At 33.4% G+C, this 13,852-nt stretch overlaps 1 protein-coding gene across 4 annotated transcripts in view; it reads left to right on the top strand.

Moving 5' to 3' along the window:
* Positions 1-13,852, top strand: part of CADM2 (cell adhesion molecule 2) — a 1,108,651-nt gene that overhangs the window by 986,892 nt on the left and 107,907 nt on the right. For all 4 annotated transcript variants that reach the window (XM_046003329.1, XM_046003331.1, XM_046003328.1 and 1 more), the window contains one exon: positions 9,826-10,004. In XM_046003329.1, coding sequence (XP_045859285.1) covers positions 9,826-10,004 — 179 coding nt within the window. The remainder of the gene's footprint in view (positions 1-9,825; positions 10,005-13,852) is intronic.

Here is a 13,852-nt window from a genome sequence, read left to right as displayed (position 1 = left end):
TAGCATTATTTTATAGTAGTATAAATAATGGATTACAAAGTAACTCATACATGGGATATAGGACCACATCATTACAATGCCCCCTTGAACTTAATGGTTTTCAGGCATCTGATTGATTAAGATGCTTGTAGATACAATTTATATGGCATCAAATTGTCCTTATAATGTACATAGATTGATACAGTGGCAGATTCTGAAAAATTTACACTCAGAAATTCTTGATTTAAAGGAAAGTGAAAATGTTCCAAAGTCTAGCTTAGTCAAAGGAAGTTTTCAGAAGTGACTAAGTTTCAAATAAGTTGAAAATATTTTCTTGAGCAAAATCATTTTTAAATATATCATAGAGATTTTAAGCTTAATGTATATACACAGAGGAACTTATTACTGCTTAGGTTACTTAAGATTTCTTCTTTTAACCAGGAATTAATATTTTTTTATTTACCAAAGAAAAGAAAAGTTAAGTATAGATAAGGCATGGGTAATTGTTTTGCTTTTGCACAAAGCCCTTGAGAGATTATCTCAAGCATTTGTCACAATTTTGAATATTTTTCCTTCAGTGCTAAAATCTCTCACTCCTTCAGGATCATAACAATCCTATCTTTTCTAGGGATAATCTTTTATTTGTTGTCCCATAAATTGGATGGAATTATACAGTTTGTAGTATGACTACATTGTTTCTCAAAAGTGTTAAAATAATCATCAACGAACACTATCTTTTCAGTAAAAAGTGGTCCAGGATTTCACAGGCACTCTCAAAAAGGCCATTATTTTCAAAGCTTCTAAAGAGCACTTACCTCTTGCATGTCGGTTATTTTCTGTTTCAACTCCAAACTTCTAAACTTGGAGGCAAGAAGTGCCTTAAAAAAAACAGAATCAAGTAGCATATGCTCAGATTAATCAGGGTAGAAGAAGTCCTTTTCTTATTTGCTATTGAGGTTTTAAATGTAATGATGAACTTAACACTGATGTTATTGTCCCTTCTAAATCTAATCTTTAATGTAATGAGACTTCTACTTGATACCACACTAGAGTAGTAGTTGATTTCAGGAGTTTACATGAGTGAGTAGGTAGATTCAAAATCAGAGTGTCAACTTACAATTTAATGGAATAAGTAGGCTTGAATTTTCCACTTCAAACTGACTTCATTTATTACCACCTTAACACCTTTGACCCTATCAGACAGAAGTACTTACAGTGATATTTGAGTTTGGGGCTTTCACCATTGAGCTTTTAAATACGAATCATTGAGATTCTCAAACTGCATGTAGTTTTTTTACATGAAAAAAAAAAAAAAAAACAACAACTGTGCAGGTATGGGAAATATTATACCTACGCTGAGCAAAAACTAACCTCTAAAAATTGCTATGATAAAACACATGATTGAAGCGCATGTCCTGAAACCACTAAACACAAAAGGGCATGGGGACTAGTGAGAAAAAGAGGCTAAGGAACCATTCTACTCTTTTTTTTTTCTCATACAAAATGCACAGACATACTTATTAGATGAGTCAGGACGAATAACTGCAACAGGCTAGAAATACATGGAGGAATTACGTATTTAAAAGAGAAATTGTTTAATAATTCCTTCATCTGGGTAATTTCCTCAAGCCCCTCCTTCCTTTTTTTCTCTTTACTCACTGTATTATTTTAGCTCACATTGCTATACTTAAAAGAAATTGTGGGGGCACCTGGGTGGCTCAGTGGGTTAAGCCACTGCCTTCGGCTCAGGTCATGATCCCGGGGTCCTGGGATTGAGTCCCACGTTGGGCTCTCTGCTCAGTGGAGAGCCTGCTTCCCTGTCTCTCTCTCTCTCTGCCTGCTTCTCTATCTACTTGTGATTTCTCTCTGTCAAATAAATGAATAAAATATTTTTTAAAAAATAAAAGAAAAAATATTCCTTTGGCTATTCCGCTCTGGAAAACAGCATGGAGGTTCCTCAAAATGTTGAAAATAGAACTACCCTATGACCCAGCCATTGCACTACTGGGTATTTACCCTAAAGATACAAACATAGTGATCCGAAGGGGCACGTGTACCCGAATGTTTATAGCAGCAATGTCTACAATAGCCAGACTATGGAAAGAACCTAGATGTCCATCAACAGATGAATGGATCAAGAAGATGTGGTATATATACACAATGGAATACTATGCAGCCATCAAAAGAAATGAAATCTTGCCATTTGCGACGACGTGGATGGAACTAGAGCGTATCATGCTTAGTGAAATAAGTCAATCGGAGAAAGACAACTATCATATGATCTCCCTGATATGAGGACATGGAGAAGCAACATGGGGGGGTAGGGGGATAGGAGAAGAATAAATGAAACAAGATGGGATTGGGAGGGAGACAAACCATAAATGACTCTTAATCTCACAAAACAAACTGGGGGTTGCTGGGGGGAGGTGGGATTGGGAGAGGGGGAGCGGGCTATGGACATTGGGGAGGGGAGGCGAACCATAAGAGACTATGGACTCTGAAAAACAACCTGAGGGTTTTGAAGGGTCAGGGGTGGGAGGTTGGGGGAACAGGTGGTGGGTGATGGGGAGGGCACGTTTTGCATGGAGCACTGGGTGTTGTGCAAAAAGAATGAATACTGTTACGCTGAAAAAATTAATAAAAAGGGAAAAAAAAAAAGAAAAAATAAAAGAAATTGTGAACAGCAATACTCACTTCTTAAAAGACTCAGCAAAGTATATTTGTTTTTCCTAACTGTCTGGATATTTTAACCTGGAACCCAAGACCAGGTTTGAGTTCCAGGCTAAAAAATGTACACATTTTTAAATTTTTTTTTTTTTACTTTTTTCCTCATGTTCGTAACCCAAAACTTTCCATTTCTTTGCTTTTGTTCATGGTTGTCTTTATGACCAGAATGTTATCCACCACATTTTATTCTCTCTTCCATATAAATGACATCATCTGTCTTTTGTTCCAACATTAAAATAATACTTTTCATCTTCACTTTTTTCTTATAAACTGTCTTGGAATAAGTTCCTTATAAGCATATCTGGTCCTGTTAGAACTTGCTTCCTGACTTTTGATTTTATTATTCCCAACTCAGTTATCCTACCACAAGTCATTAACTTTGCCCTTTCATAATTTGTTATCTTAGTTAATCACGATATCACCTATTATTGACACTGTTCTCTTTTCTTGGTCCTCACTGTATTTAAATTCATCTTTTCAATAATATGGCTTCATGAGGGCAAGCATCCTAGCCAGGGTCCTAACTTCTCTCGAGTTGGCATTGTCCATTTCTACCACTCAAAATCTTGCCATAATTAAAGATATCAATCAAAAGTTACAGCTTTCATAAAGCCTGTTCTAATGTCCCTAATATAAGTATGGTGAATTTTTATGTTTTATAATTCAGTTCTGCCACTTACCATGTCCTGCAAGTGTTATGGTTGATGACATATATCTTATATAAACTACAAAAATGTAATATTACAGAGAGAAGATGTTTATTTTTCTCATATCCCTCATAATTTCTGGTTCAAAAACTTACGTTTGCTTATTGATAGTTGTTAGGTAATAATTGTGTAAACTTATGAAGTACCTACTCAAGAGTACAGAGGCATACTTAAACAATAACAAAAATCTTCATTGAGCTTTCACCTGTCTTAAGATTACAAGTGTAAGAGTAGAACATTTTCTGCTAATTAAACTCATCAAAACTCATTGAGGACTACTATAAATATTTCTGAAGTTTTGTTTTCCTTTGAGTATCTATAAAGACAGACACATAACTGTTTCATTGATTGTGTTTTTAAAACTTCAACTGTAATAAGGAAAATATTCAGTTAATTTGGATAATAGTAAAAGTTACTTGATGTTTTAAAAATTGCTTCCATATAAAGCATGAAATCCATATTGCAAATAAAAGAAAATTGTATCACAATTAAGTTGCACAACAGTCAGATTTGAGGAAAAAGTGCAACTTGATGAATTCTCCAATGTCCTAGATCAACATTTTATAATAATTAAGAATTTGATTTAAAATATGTATAGACTATTATTTGCACAACTGTTTTCAGAAACCTCTCATTTGATCCTCAATAGCAAAATAACATTTTGTGTATTTTTATATTTAAAGTGGTCAATGTAATAAGTAGCTCCACACGTAATCTCTTTATATTTTCCTGTGTAGCAGCCACATCACTTTCTTCCAACAGAGACTCCTTACAAAATTATATTTTAAGTTGGTTGCATTAGTTTAAGAAAGGCTACACCTTGAACTTGCTTTGTATTTATATTTGAGATTTTAAGAAAAGGATCGAACAATACCAGCTTCTATTTTTTGTGTTTTTTTTTTTCTTCCTCTTCTTTATTTTCCTTCTACCTCACTTGGTTGGCAATGTCTGGGCTGTGGCTTATGGATGCAATTTCAATCCACCCAGTGAAGAATGGCGAAGGCTAGAATCTCTCAGAATCCTTCTTCTCAGAACCCAATAAATTTAAAATTTTTTAATTGAACTGAATGTCAAACTCACTTGTCAATTTGAATTTAATTTCTCTCCCTCTGCTTTTCTAAAAATGTGATAACATGAACACAGTTTTATATATAGACGCTTCAGGATAATTTCTTCAGTGTAATTTTGCTTCAAGCAGAAAAATGGATCAAGATGTTTATATAGCTTCTACCACCTTCTTCCACTGTAGAGTGAAACCATCACAGGAAATAGAGAAGGATTGGGCTTAAAAATCTCCCTAGTATTAAATCTTCAATCATATCTATCACCTGGGAATTTTTAAACTGAAATAAAGGTAGTAATCATCTTCATGTGCCATACACTTATAAGTGCATAAGACATCAAGTCATTAACTATAAGTTCCTGCTTTGTCTTGAATGAAAGAAATGTAAGATGTGCATTTGCAAGTTTCTTTCTCTTTTCTTTGAGCCAGAACAAGGTGTTTATTTGAATGCTATTACGGCAACTTATTATTTTTCTTTCATTTAGGAAAAGTAAGTTTCATTTTCATAAGACTAATTTTAATGTTAGAGCCCAACATGTACTGTGCTTGTGAAGGAAAAGGCACTGTAGAACTCCAAGGGGATATAGCCATTTGGGAAAAGGAAGATACTGGAGAGTGCTTCCATTCCATAGTTTGGAAGATCTTTTTTTACTCGTGTTTACTTCTGCAAGGACACCAGACCTCTTTTTTAGGGGATCTGCATTATGATGCTTATTTTTCCGTAACTGAACTGCTTATCCTTTATTCTTCTTCTCGAGCATGAGTCTAAAGAGGATGAGATATAAGAAGGCAAAGCAAGATTCCATCGGCATCAATATCTAGGGAGTAAGGATCCCATATACAGTTGGAAGGATTAGAGGGACTGTTCTTATGGTATAACTTTTCAGAATAAGTGCCCCAAAGACCAAACAAAGAGTTTCAGTCGAAATGAGTAATCAGGTTTGTATCCAGCTCAAGATACTAAATAGCCTGCTAACCCAAGGGAGTTGTGGCAATTCCTTCTAACACTAATTTATAAATAAGGAGTTATTAAAGATATCAGAGAATTTCTCATTAGATACAGAGAAAACAAAATATGAGGTTAATAAAAATTTTTCTAAAAATCTGTTAAGGTAAAACAATTCCACCAAGACCTTAAAATATAGGAGAATAAATGTACACACGTTTGGTTTCTTCTTTCACTTTTTTAAAAATTTTTTGTTGTTGTTTTCCATTATCCTATGAAGAAATAGCCGCAAAATGTCATTAAGTACATAAGAAAAAAAAAAAAGTCTTTTTAGCCCCATAGATATTATCTCATATGGAAGATTTCCAAATTCTAATTATCTGGGCTTTTAAAGGGGAAACTGGACTGACCATATTAATGTTCTCACTATGGAGTTATATAGTGTTATCTCATGCCTGATGCTGTGTCAGTGTCCTGTTACTCCTGGTATCTAGCTCCTACTCTTTTTCAGCCTTATCACATAGAAACTATAGACTGGAACCACTTTTTAAATGATCTCCTTTGGTTGCCTGAACAGCAGGGAAGATTGTTATTCATTTGCAGCAAGAAACTCAATCATCTCTGGGTTCAAATTAGAGAAAGCCTAGGGGCCCTCTTTATTAAGATGAAACACAAATTGTATCAAGACTTGCTAAACCACTTAATATTTTTATGGTGATATTAAGAAGTTTGAACATTTTAAGTACTAATTGGAATATGTGTAGGGTATTTTTAATCGATGTATAAACTCTAAACTCCATTTCATTAAAATTGCATCTTATGGCGCTAACTTTTTTTGCCACCTTGAAGATTTACCATAGAGAGTAGGATCAAGGATCCTGTAATATTCAGTGTCAGTAGTGACTTACACTTCTATAATTTCCTCTGAACCATTTCTGCAGGTATTTTTTTCATTATTTCCTAGAAAATAGAATTATTTTTTTAGAAAACATACTTTTTAAATACAGACTGGTAGCTTAAATAATTTATCTAGATCTTTAACTTCATTTCTGTGTATACAACTCAAAAATACATATCTAAATTTACTTATATGAGTACAGGGCCATATACTTTAAGATGTGACTGAAATCTTATGAACACAAGCAGAGAAAAGTTATGACAGTTTGGATTTGGGGGGTATAATTTTGAGTATGAAAATGTATAGATAGAGACATCCAGTTATATCTGTGTATGTTTAAAAATTTTTACTTATACATTAAGAAAGTATTACCTCTTAATGAAATACATCTGTTGAGTAATAGCTTAAGGATGAATCTTTTAAAATTCAAGTCATCCTTAATATAACAGTTATTTTAATGTTGGCCTTATGTGGCTTTGTAGAAAGGACACGCCTTCTAATATTTCAGTTATATGCAGTAAGTCATAGTTTTGCCTCTACAAAAGGATATTAAGGATGTGCAAGGTTCAAGATTATCTAGGCTCTCAGTTTTAACATAAGAAGTAGTAAATTCAAAGGGAAGCTAACTTATGTGGGGTACATGATGCAAGTTGAGAAATATTAATGGTTTATATCTTATTAAATATACTATGAGAGTGAATTGTCCATATAATTGGATGATATCGATTATTTTATTTTCCACTAGTTTTAGATAACTAATTTCTTTGTTTCTTTTTTTCCCACATAAAATGCCCTTTCAGAATTTTCATGGATGCAGTCCTGGTTGTCTTCTCTTTGTTCTCTCCCAAATGTCTCACTACTTAAACTAAATGATTCTTTCATCACATTGCTGATCTGCTTGTTTTGATACTATTTCCTGTATTTTTTATTATTTGGTTCACAGCTTTTGCCACTTCAAAATTTTTTCAGAAAAACATATTCTCTGAATTAGAAAAGATGTCCTAGTTCATTAATCAAGATATATGTTCACATTGTCTTTACAATAACAAAATGGAAGTGAAATGTTTCCCAAAAAAATCAACAAATAATTAAACCTATTTCAAAAATAATTTCTAACATGATAAAATCATGTTAAAATAGAAAATTTGACATAAAAGAAGTTGGAAAATATTTATCATGTTAGTAAGCAAGAGGTAGTGGACAAAGCATTAACTACAGAATCAGACCAAGGTTTGGGTACATCTCTGATCATCAACATTCTTACATGAATTAAATTTTAAAAATTGATATCAGAAGTATCTTTGTGAGAAGTATAGAAGATATTAGTAACATATCTTGGATAACTACCATATCAACCCATGGCAGTAGGTATTATTAACTATTCCTATAATTTAAAATTACAAAAGTATGTAAAATATTGGAAGACAGATATCCATGGTTCATTTATCCTTTCCTCCCCACAAACAGGTTTTGTGATGAGAATTCTTTGCAAGAATTTAATTAAAAGAGAACTATCAGTTTCTATAAGTTCATAAACTTTTCTTTAGTTTCCACATATAAGTATGATCATACAGTATTTGTCTTTCTCTGTCTCATTATTTCACTTAGCCTAATGCCATCAAGTTCTATCCATGTTGTCTCATATAGCAAGTTTTCCTTTTTCAATGGCTGAATAATATTGCATTATATTTAGAATATATTTTCTTTATCTTTTCATCCATTGATGGACATGGGTTCTTTGCATGTGTTGGCTTTTATAAACAATGCTGCAGTGAACATGGGATGTAGATATCTTTTCAAAATAGTGAAATAAGTCAATCAGAGAAAGACAACTATCATATGATCTCCCTGATATGAGGACATGGAGAAGCAACATGGGGGGGTAGGGGGATAGGAGAAGAATAAATGAAACAAGATGGGATTGGGAGGGAGACAAACCATAAATGACTCTTAATCTCACAAAACAAACTGGGGGTTGCTGGAGGGAGGTGGGATTGGGAGAGGGGGAGCGGGCTATGGACATTGGGGAGGGGAGGCGAACCATAAGAGACTATGGACTCTGAAAAACAATCTGAGGGTTTTGAAGGGTCAGGGGTGGGAGGTTGGGGCAACCTGAGGGTTTTGAAGGGTCAAGGGTGGGAGGTTGGGGGAACAGGTGGTGGGTAATGGGAAGGGCATGTTTTGCATGGAGCACTGGGTGTTGTGCAAAAAGAATGAATACTGTTACGCTGAAAAAATAAATAAAATGGAAAAAAAATAGTGATTTTATTTCCTTTGGATATTTACACAAAAATGGAATTGCTGGATCAAGCAGTAGTTCTATTTTTAATATTCTGAGGAAACTTCATACTATTTTCCAAAATGGCTGCACCAATTTATATTTCTAACCACAGTGTGGAAGTGATCCCTTTTCTCCACATCTTCCCTAATACTTGTTATTTCTAGACTTTTTAATGATAGGTATTCTAACAGGTATGATGTAATATTGCATTATGGTTTTGATTTTCATTTATCCAATGATTAGTGATATTGAACATTTTTTTCTATAATTGTTAGCTGCTTGAATGTCTTCTTTGGAAGAATATTTATTCAATTCATCTGCAATTTTTTTAGTTGGATCATTTTTTTGCTACTCAGTTGTACAAGCTCTTTATTATTTTTTTTTTTCCTGTTTAATTGCTCTAAGACTTCCCATGTAATGTCAAGTGAAAGTGTCCAGAAACAGGAGATAGAGTAGTGGGAGAAATGGGTGAACGTAGTACAGATTTACAGTTATAAGATAAATAATTTCTGGGGATGTAATGTACAGTATGCTGACTATAATTAACAATGTTGTATTGTTTATTTGAATGTTGCTAAGAAAGTAGATCTTTAAAGTTTCATCACAAGAGAAAATATAACTATGTGAGGTGATCGATGTTAACTAAAGCAATTGTGATAATTACTTTGCAATATATACATTTATCAAATCATTCCATTGTATACCACAGTGTTAGCTGTCAATTGTATCTCTACAACTAGGAGACTAAAAGAGATACCTTCAAGGAAAAACCTGTAGGGGGTGAGAAAAGCAGGAAAGGTGAGGGGAAATAGCTTCAGATGGTTTCAAGCAAAACTGTCACAGTGGTAGTAGCCTCAAGTGTAAAAGTGTAATTCCAAGTACTTCTGGAAAAAGCCTGCTCCAAAGCCCCAAAGCCATCCTCCAGAAATAGCAGGTATGAGCAATTCACATCAGGATCGAGGCCACAGGATTGCTCTAATGACTCAGCAAATTAGTTCGTTAATACATGCCTGCTTAGTTTAACAGAATGGAATTAAATTATATTTGCCATATCTCCAAATCTCTTGAGTGAGAGCATGGTGGTTGTTTGGTACCTTATAGAAGTTAGCATATGGATGTGCACAAAATGATTATTAAATATTTGTAAATTGCTTGATTTATATACTTCATATAATATGAAAAATTTCTCACTTTCATATCTGTGTGCATATTTAAATCCAATAGGCCAGAACCTGTTTTGTGGACAAAGGACGGTGGAGAATTGCCAGATCCTGACCGAATGGTTGTGAGTGGTAGGGAGTTAAACATTCTTTTCCTGAACAAAACGGATAATGGTACATATCGATGTGAAGCCACGAACACCATCGGCCAAAGCAGTGCAGAGTATGTTCTCATTGTACACGGTGAGTACTTTTTTGATATCAGTATATGTGAAAGAAATGAATGACCTGAAAAACTTTGAATTTATCACAGTCTTTAGAATAATAAACCCAATTTTAAATGGGCTTTCTTTTTCTTTCAGAAGGACTTTTCATAAAAGATTCATAATATGTTCCAAGTGAAATTAATAAATTTACGACATATACTAAAAATAAAAATTATTTTTGTACAAGGTTTTCTTTATTGCAATTATATAAGTTTTGGTAGTGACTAGTAAATAATAATGGTTTTCTTTGAATTTTGCAAATAAATGCTTTTAGTTATAAATCATAATCATGAACGCTATATATACTTTAAGTTAGTTTTGGTTGTAATATCATAAAAATATACTTTATTATCACTATAGCTGGTTTCACAAAGAATGATAGCACATTACTGATATGCAGCAAAGACAGAGGTATACAATATATAATTGCATTAATTTCTTATGAACAATGATTTGAAACAGTCACAGACATTTTTCTTCACTGCATTAATCTCACAATATGAGTAAATATAACAAAATGGCAAAAAGAAATAACAGTACCTAAGACTGAGATAATCCCTGTTTTTCCAAACCTCCAAAAGCCACAATTGTTGCTCATGATATAGCTTTAATATATTGTTAGATAGAGATGAACTTTTATGAGATCGGTAAATAATGTAATAAAAAATTAGTCAAGTTTCTTTATTGCAAATTCTCAGAGTTTATTAACTATGCCAGGTTACATTGTGAATTTCCAAGAGAAAGAAACATTAAAAAATGTAAGATTTTCCTCATATTTCACTATGAAAACCTTTTCTAAGACTAGTATTGTGCTAATACAATATAACAGTATTCCAAATGAACACTGTATAAAACATGATACTGTAATAAAGACAGTGTATCTTAAAAATCATGAATAGAGTATATTTATTTGAGATCTTTCCCATGACTCTAATTATAAAATATTATGAGAAGCATGAATTAGTTCTGTACCTTTCTAAAATAGAATTTGGTGGGGGGTGGGTAGAATCTAATTCTTTGTAAAGAGATTTTATTTTAGGGAAAAAATTAATACAGTTTATGTTTTTTCCCCAGGTATTTATTTTGTTGTGGTACAGAACAAATTAGAGAAAGAGAATATATTAAATCAATATACAACTTTCCTATTCTCAAATTACTTTAGTGTATGCAGTCTTTCAATTCTTAATACCACTTTCCTGTTGAAGGCCAACGAGGACTTGTAGTACATAGACTGACCACATATAAACTCTTTGAAGATACAGCTGAGAGATTAATTTCTAATATCCTATGAATTGTGCAGATTACAACTTTCTGGAAAGATCAGCCTAATCCAATTAAATTCATAAATTGGAACTAAATGTGCTAAAGCCCTGTAGACACTCCCTGCCAGGCTTCCTGCCAGAGAGAGTCAACAAGTTCTGGGCGTGTCAAGAAAATAACTTAGATCCTTGATGCAGGACCCAGGAGTAGCTTTCAGTTTATGCTGACCTGTGTGCGTAGCTCATGCAGTCATAGAAGTGAAGTCTGATTCACTCTGCCCTTTCTGAGTGCTTCTCACTGACAGTTGTAGGGAACCTAGGGGCATTTTGTATAGCATGTCACATTGTGTCGAAAGCAATAGGACATAAAAATACCAAGAGTTAGAAGGGAAGTGATAGAAAAAATAATACAGTTTAGATAAAAAGTATGTCATCTTTTTTTTTTTTTTTTACATAATTCAAGTGGAGCAAATGCATATGTTTTCTCAGTGTTTGTAAGCTAGCCAACAGCATGATTTCCTAAATAGCCAAGCTACCTTTAGGTATTTGGCAGTTGACATATTTCTAATAAATACTTCTCTAACCACTTTGTAAGAAGTCATTTTTGGCTTTGCTTTTTGAACTACAATTCATCAAAAGCACCCCATAGATTAATGTTATTCATGCTGCTAGATAAATGCTGTGAAGTTCAACAGTAGTTTACCTAGGATTATTGACACAAGTAATGAGAGGCTCGATGAAACAGTGAAACCATATTACTCTGTGTTTAAAAAGAGCTCCAATTGGGTTCATTACAAAATAAGGGTTTTTTTCCCCTTTGCACACAGGGTATAATGTTTCATTAGTCACTGGTTGTATAAATATAAAAAGCTACTCTCCTCTGTTAATGGTTTGGCTGTTTCAAAACCCTACTAAATGATGAAATTTGAGTGGCATTTCGATCTATAATGAATGCTGTATGCATTTCGGAATGGAGTGATAAGTGATCATTTGTGAGAACTTTACCCTTTTATCTTTTACACCAAGGTTGATTTTACATTAGCTGTGATAATTTAATATAGCTCTAGCACAGAAGGGCCTTTCATGAGCTGAGACTGTGTCTTTGACTCTACCACAGTTGCCCACGTTCTATTGATTCTTAACTTGATGGAGGTCTGATCACTTTCCTGTGAAATCATTTGCTATCTAGATGCCATCCTAATGGTTAGATTTTATTCTTTGGGTGTCACTGGAAGTACATTATTTAAATGTTATCACATTTAATTGTTAACAGCACTGACATTTTATGTTGTGGACACTGGAGAGTTTTCTCCCCCCTCCTAATTACACCTTTAGAAATTTCAGCTTTAGAACTACAGATGTTCATTTGAAATTGCCAGTCTAAAATTCACCATCAATGAAAGGTCTAACAAAATTTAACATACAAATACTTGTAGGATAAAATATTATATTTATGAACGATTTGTACTTTGCAGGCTTTCATCAGAAAAGAAAGTAGCATTTTTCATTAACAAGTTCAGCAATGGAAAAATTTATGTGTTGAATTGGTAGCCTTAGTTATATATACTATTAATTTGTGTCAGAATAGTTTTTTTTTTTTTAATTTAAATTCAATTAGCCAACATGTAGTACATCATTATTTTCAGATGTAGAGTTCGGATACTCATCAGTTACATCTAACATCTGGTGCTTATCATATCGTGCCCTCCTTAATGCCCATGACCCACTTACTCCGTCCCTCTAGCCGCCTCCCCTCCAGCAACCTTCAGTTTATTTCCTACAGTTAAAAGTCTTTCATGGTTTGTCTCCCTTTTTTTTTTTTTACTTCTGTATAAATATATTGAAGTCATTCTCGTATTTTTGTTGCTATCATACTATTTATTTCTTTAGAAGGGCTGATTATTTCCATGTCAATGACGTTTACGCATACTATTCCATTGCCATTTTACTATTTGGAGAACTCAGATCAAGAGAAAAAAATCATTCATTCACCAAATAAATATTTAGCAGTTAACTACTGAATATTAAAGCCCTATAGGAGCAAAGGTGAATAGAACTTAAGTTTAGAATTTAACATGGAAGACAGCCATTCAAGTAGTTATAATACCAAAATAAAAGAACTAGAGAAGAATGGACATACAATCATGTAGCTGTTTGAAGTCTTTGAGAGTGTGGTCCAAGTGTCTATAATTTAAAAAAAAAAAAAAGTAACACAGCACTTCTGAAATGTTCAAAGGCCAATGGTGTACATCATAAATGGAAGTAGCCAGCACAGTGCCAGGTGCATACATATGCAATAAATCAAATTATTATTATTATATTACTAGTAGCCTTAAGATACCAAAGGAAATCTCAGTCCACTCAATCTCTGATGAAAACCTTACACAAGAGTTGCATACAGTTTAGTGCCCAGAGTCTTCCCTGAATGGTACTCAGAGCATAAATTAGGTTATATCTATTAAAGAAGGAGACAATTTTAAGTTCTTGCCAACTAGGCAACAGAAGATATCTTAAAATTTCAATAGTATGGCAAATTAGTTACATAGAGAGTACAGGATAAAAGTTA

The sequence above is a fragment of the Meles meles genome, chromosome 4 (genome assembly GCF_922984935.1).
Source record: "Meles meles chromosome 4, mMelMel3.1 paternal haplotype, whole genome shotgun sequence".
NCBI lineage: Eukaryota > Metazoa > Chordata > Mammalia > Carnivora > Mustelidae > Meles > Meles meles.
Note: the sequence above shows the minus strand (reverse complement) of the source record. Positions and strands in the feature narration are given on the sequence as shown.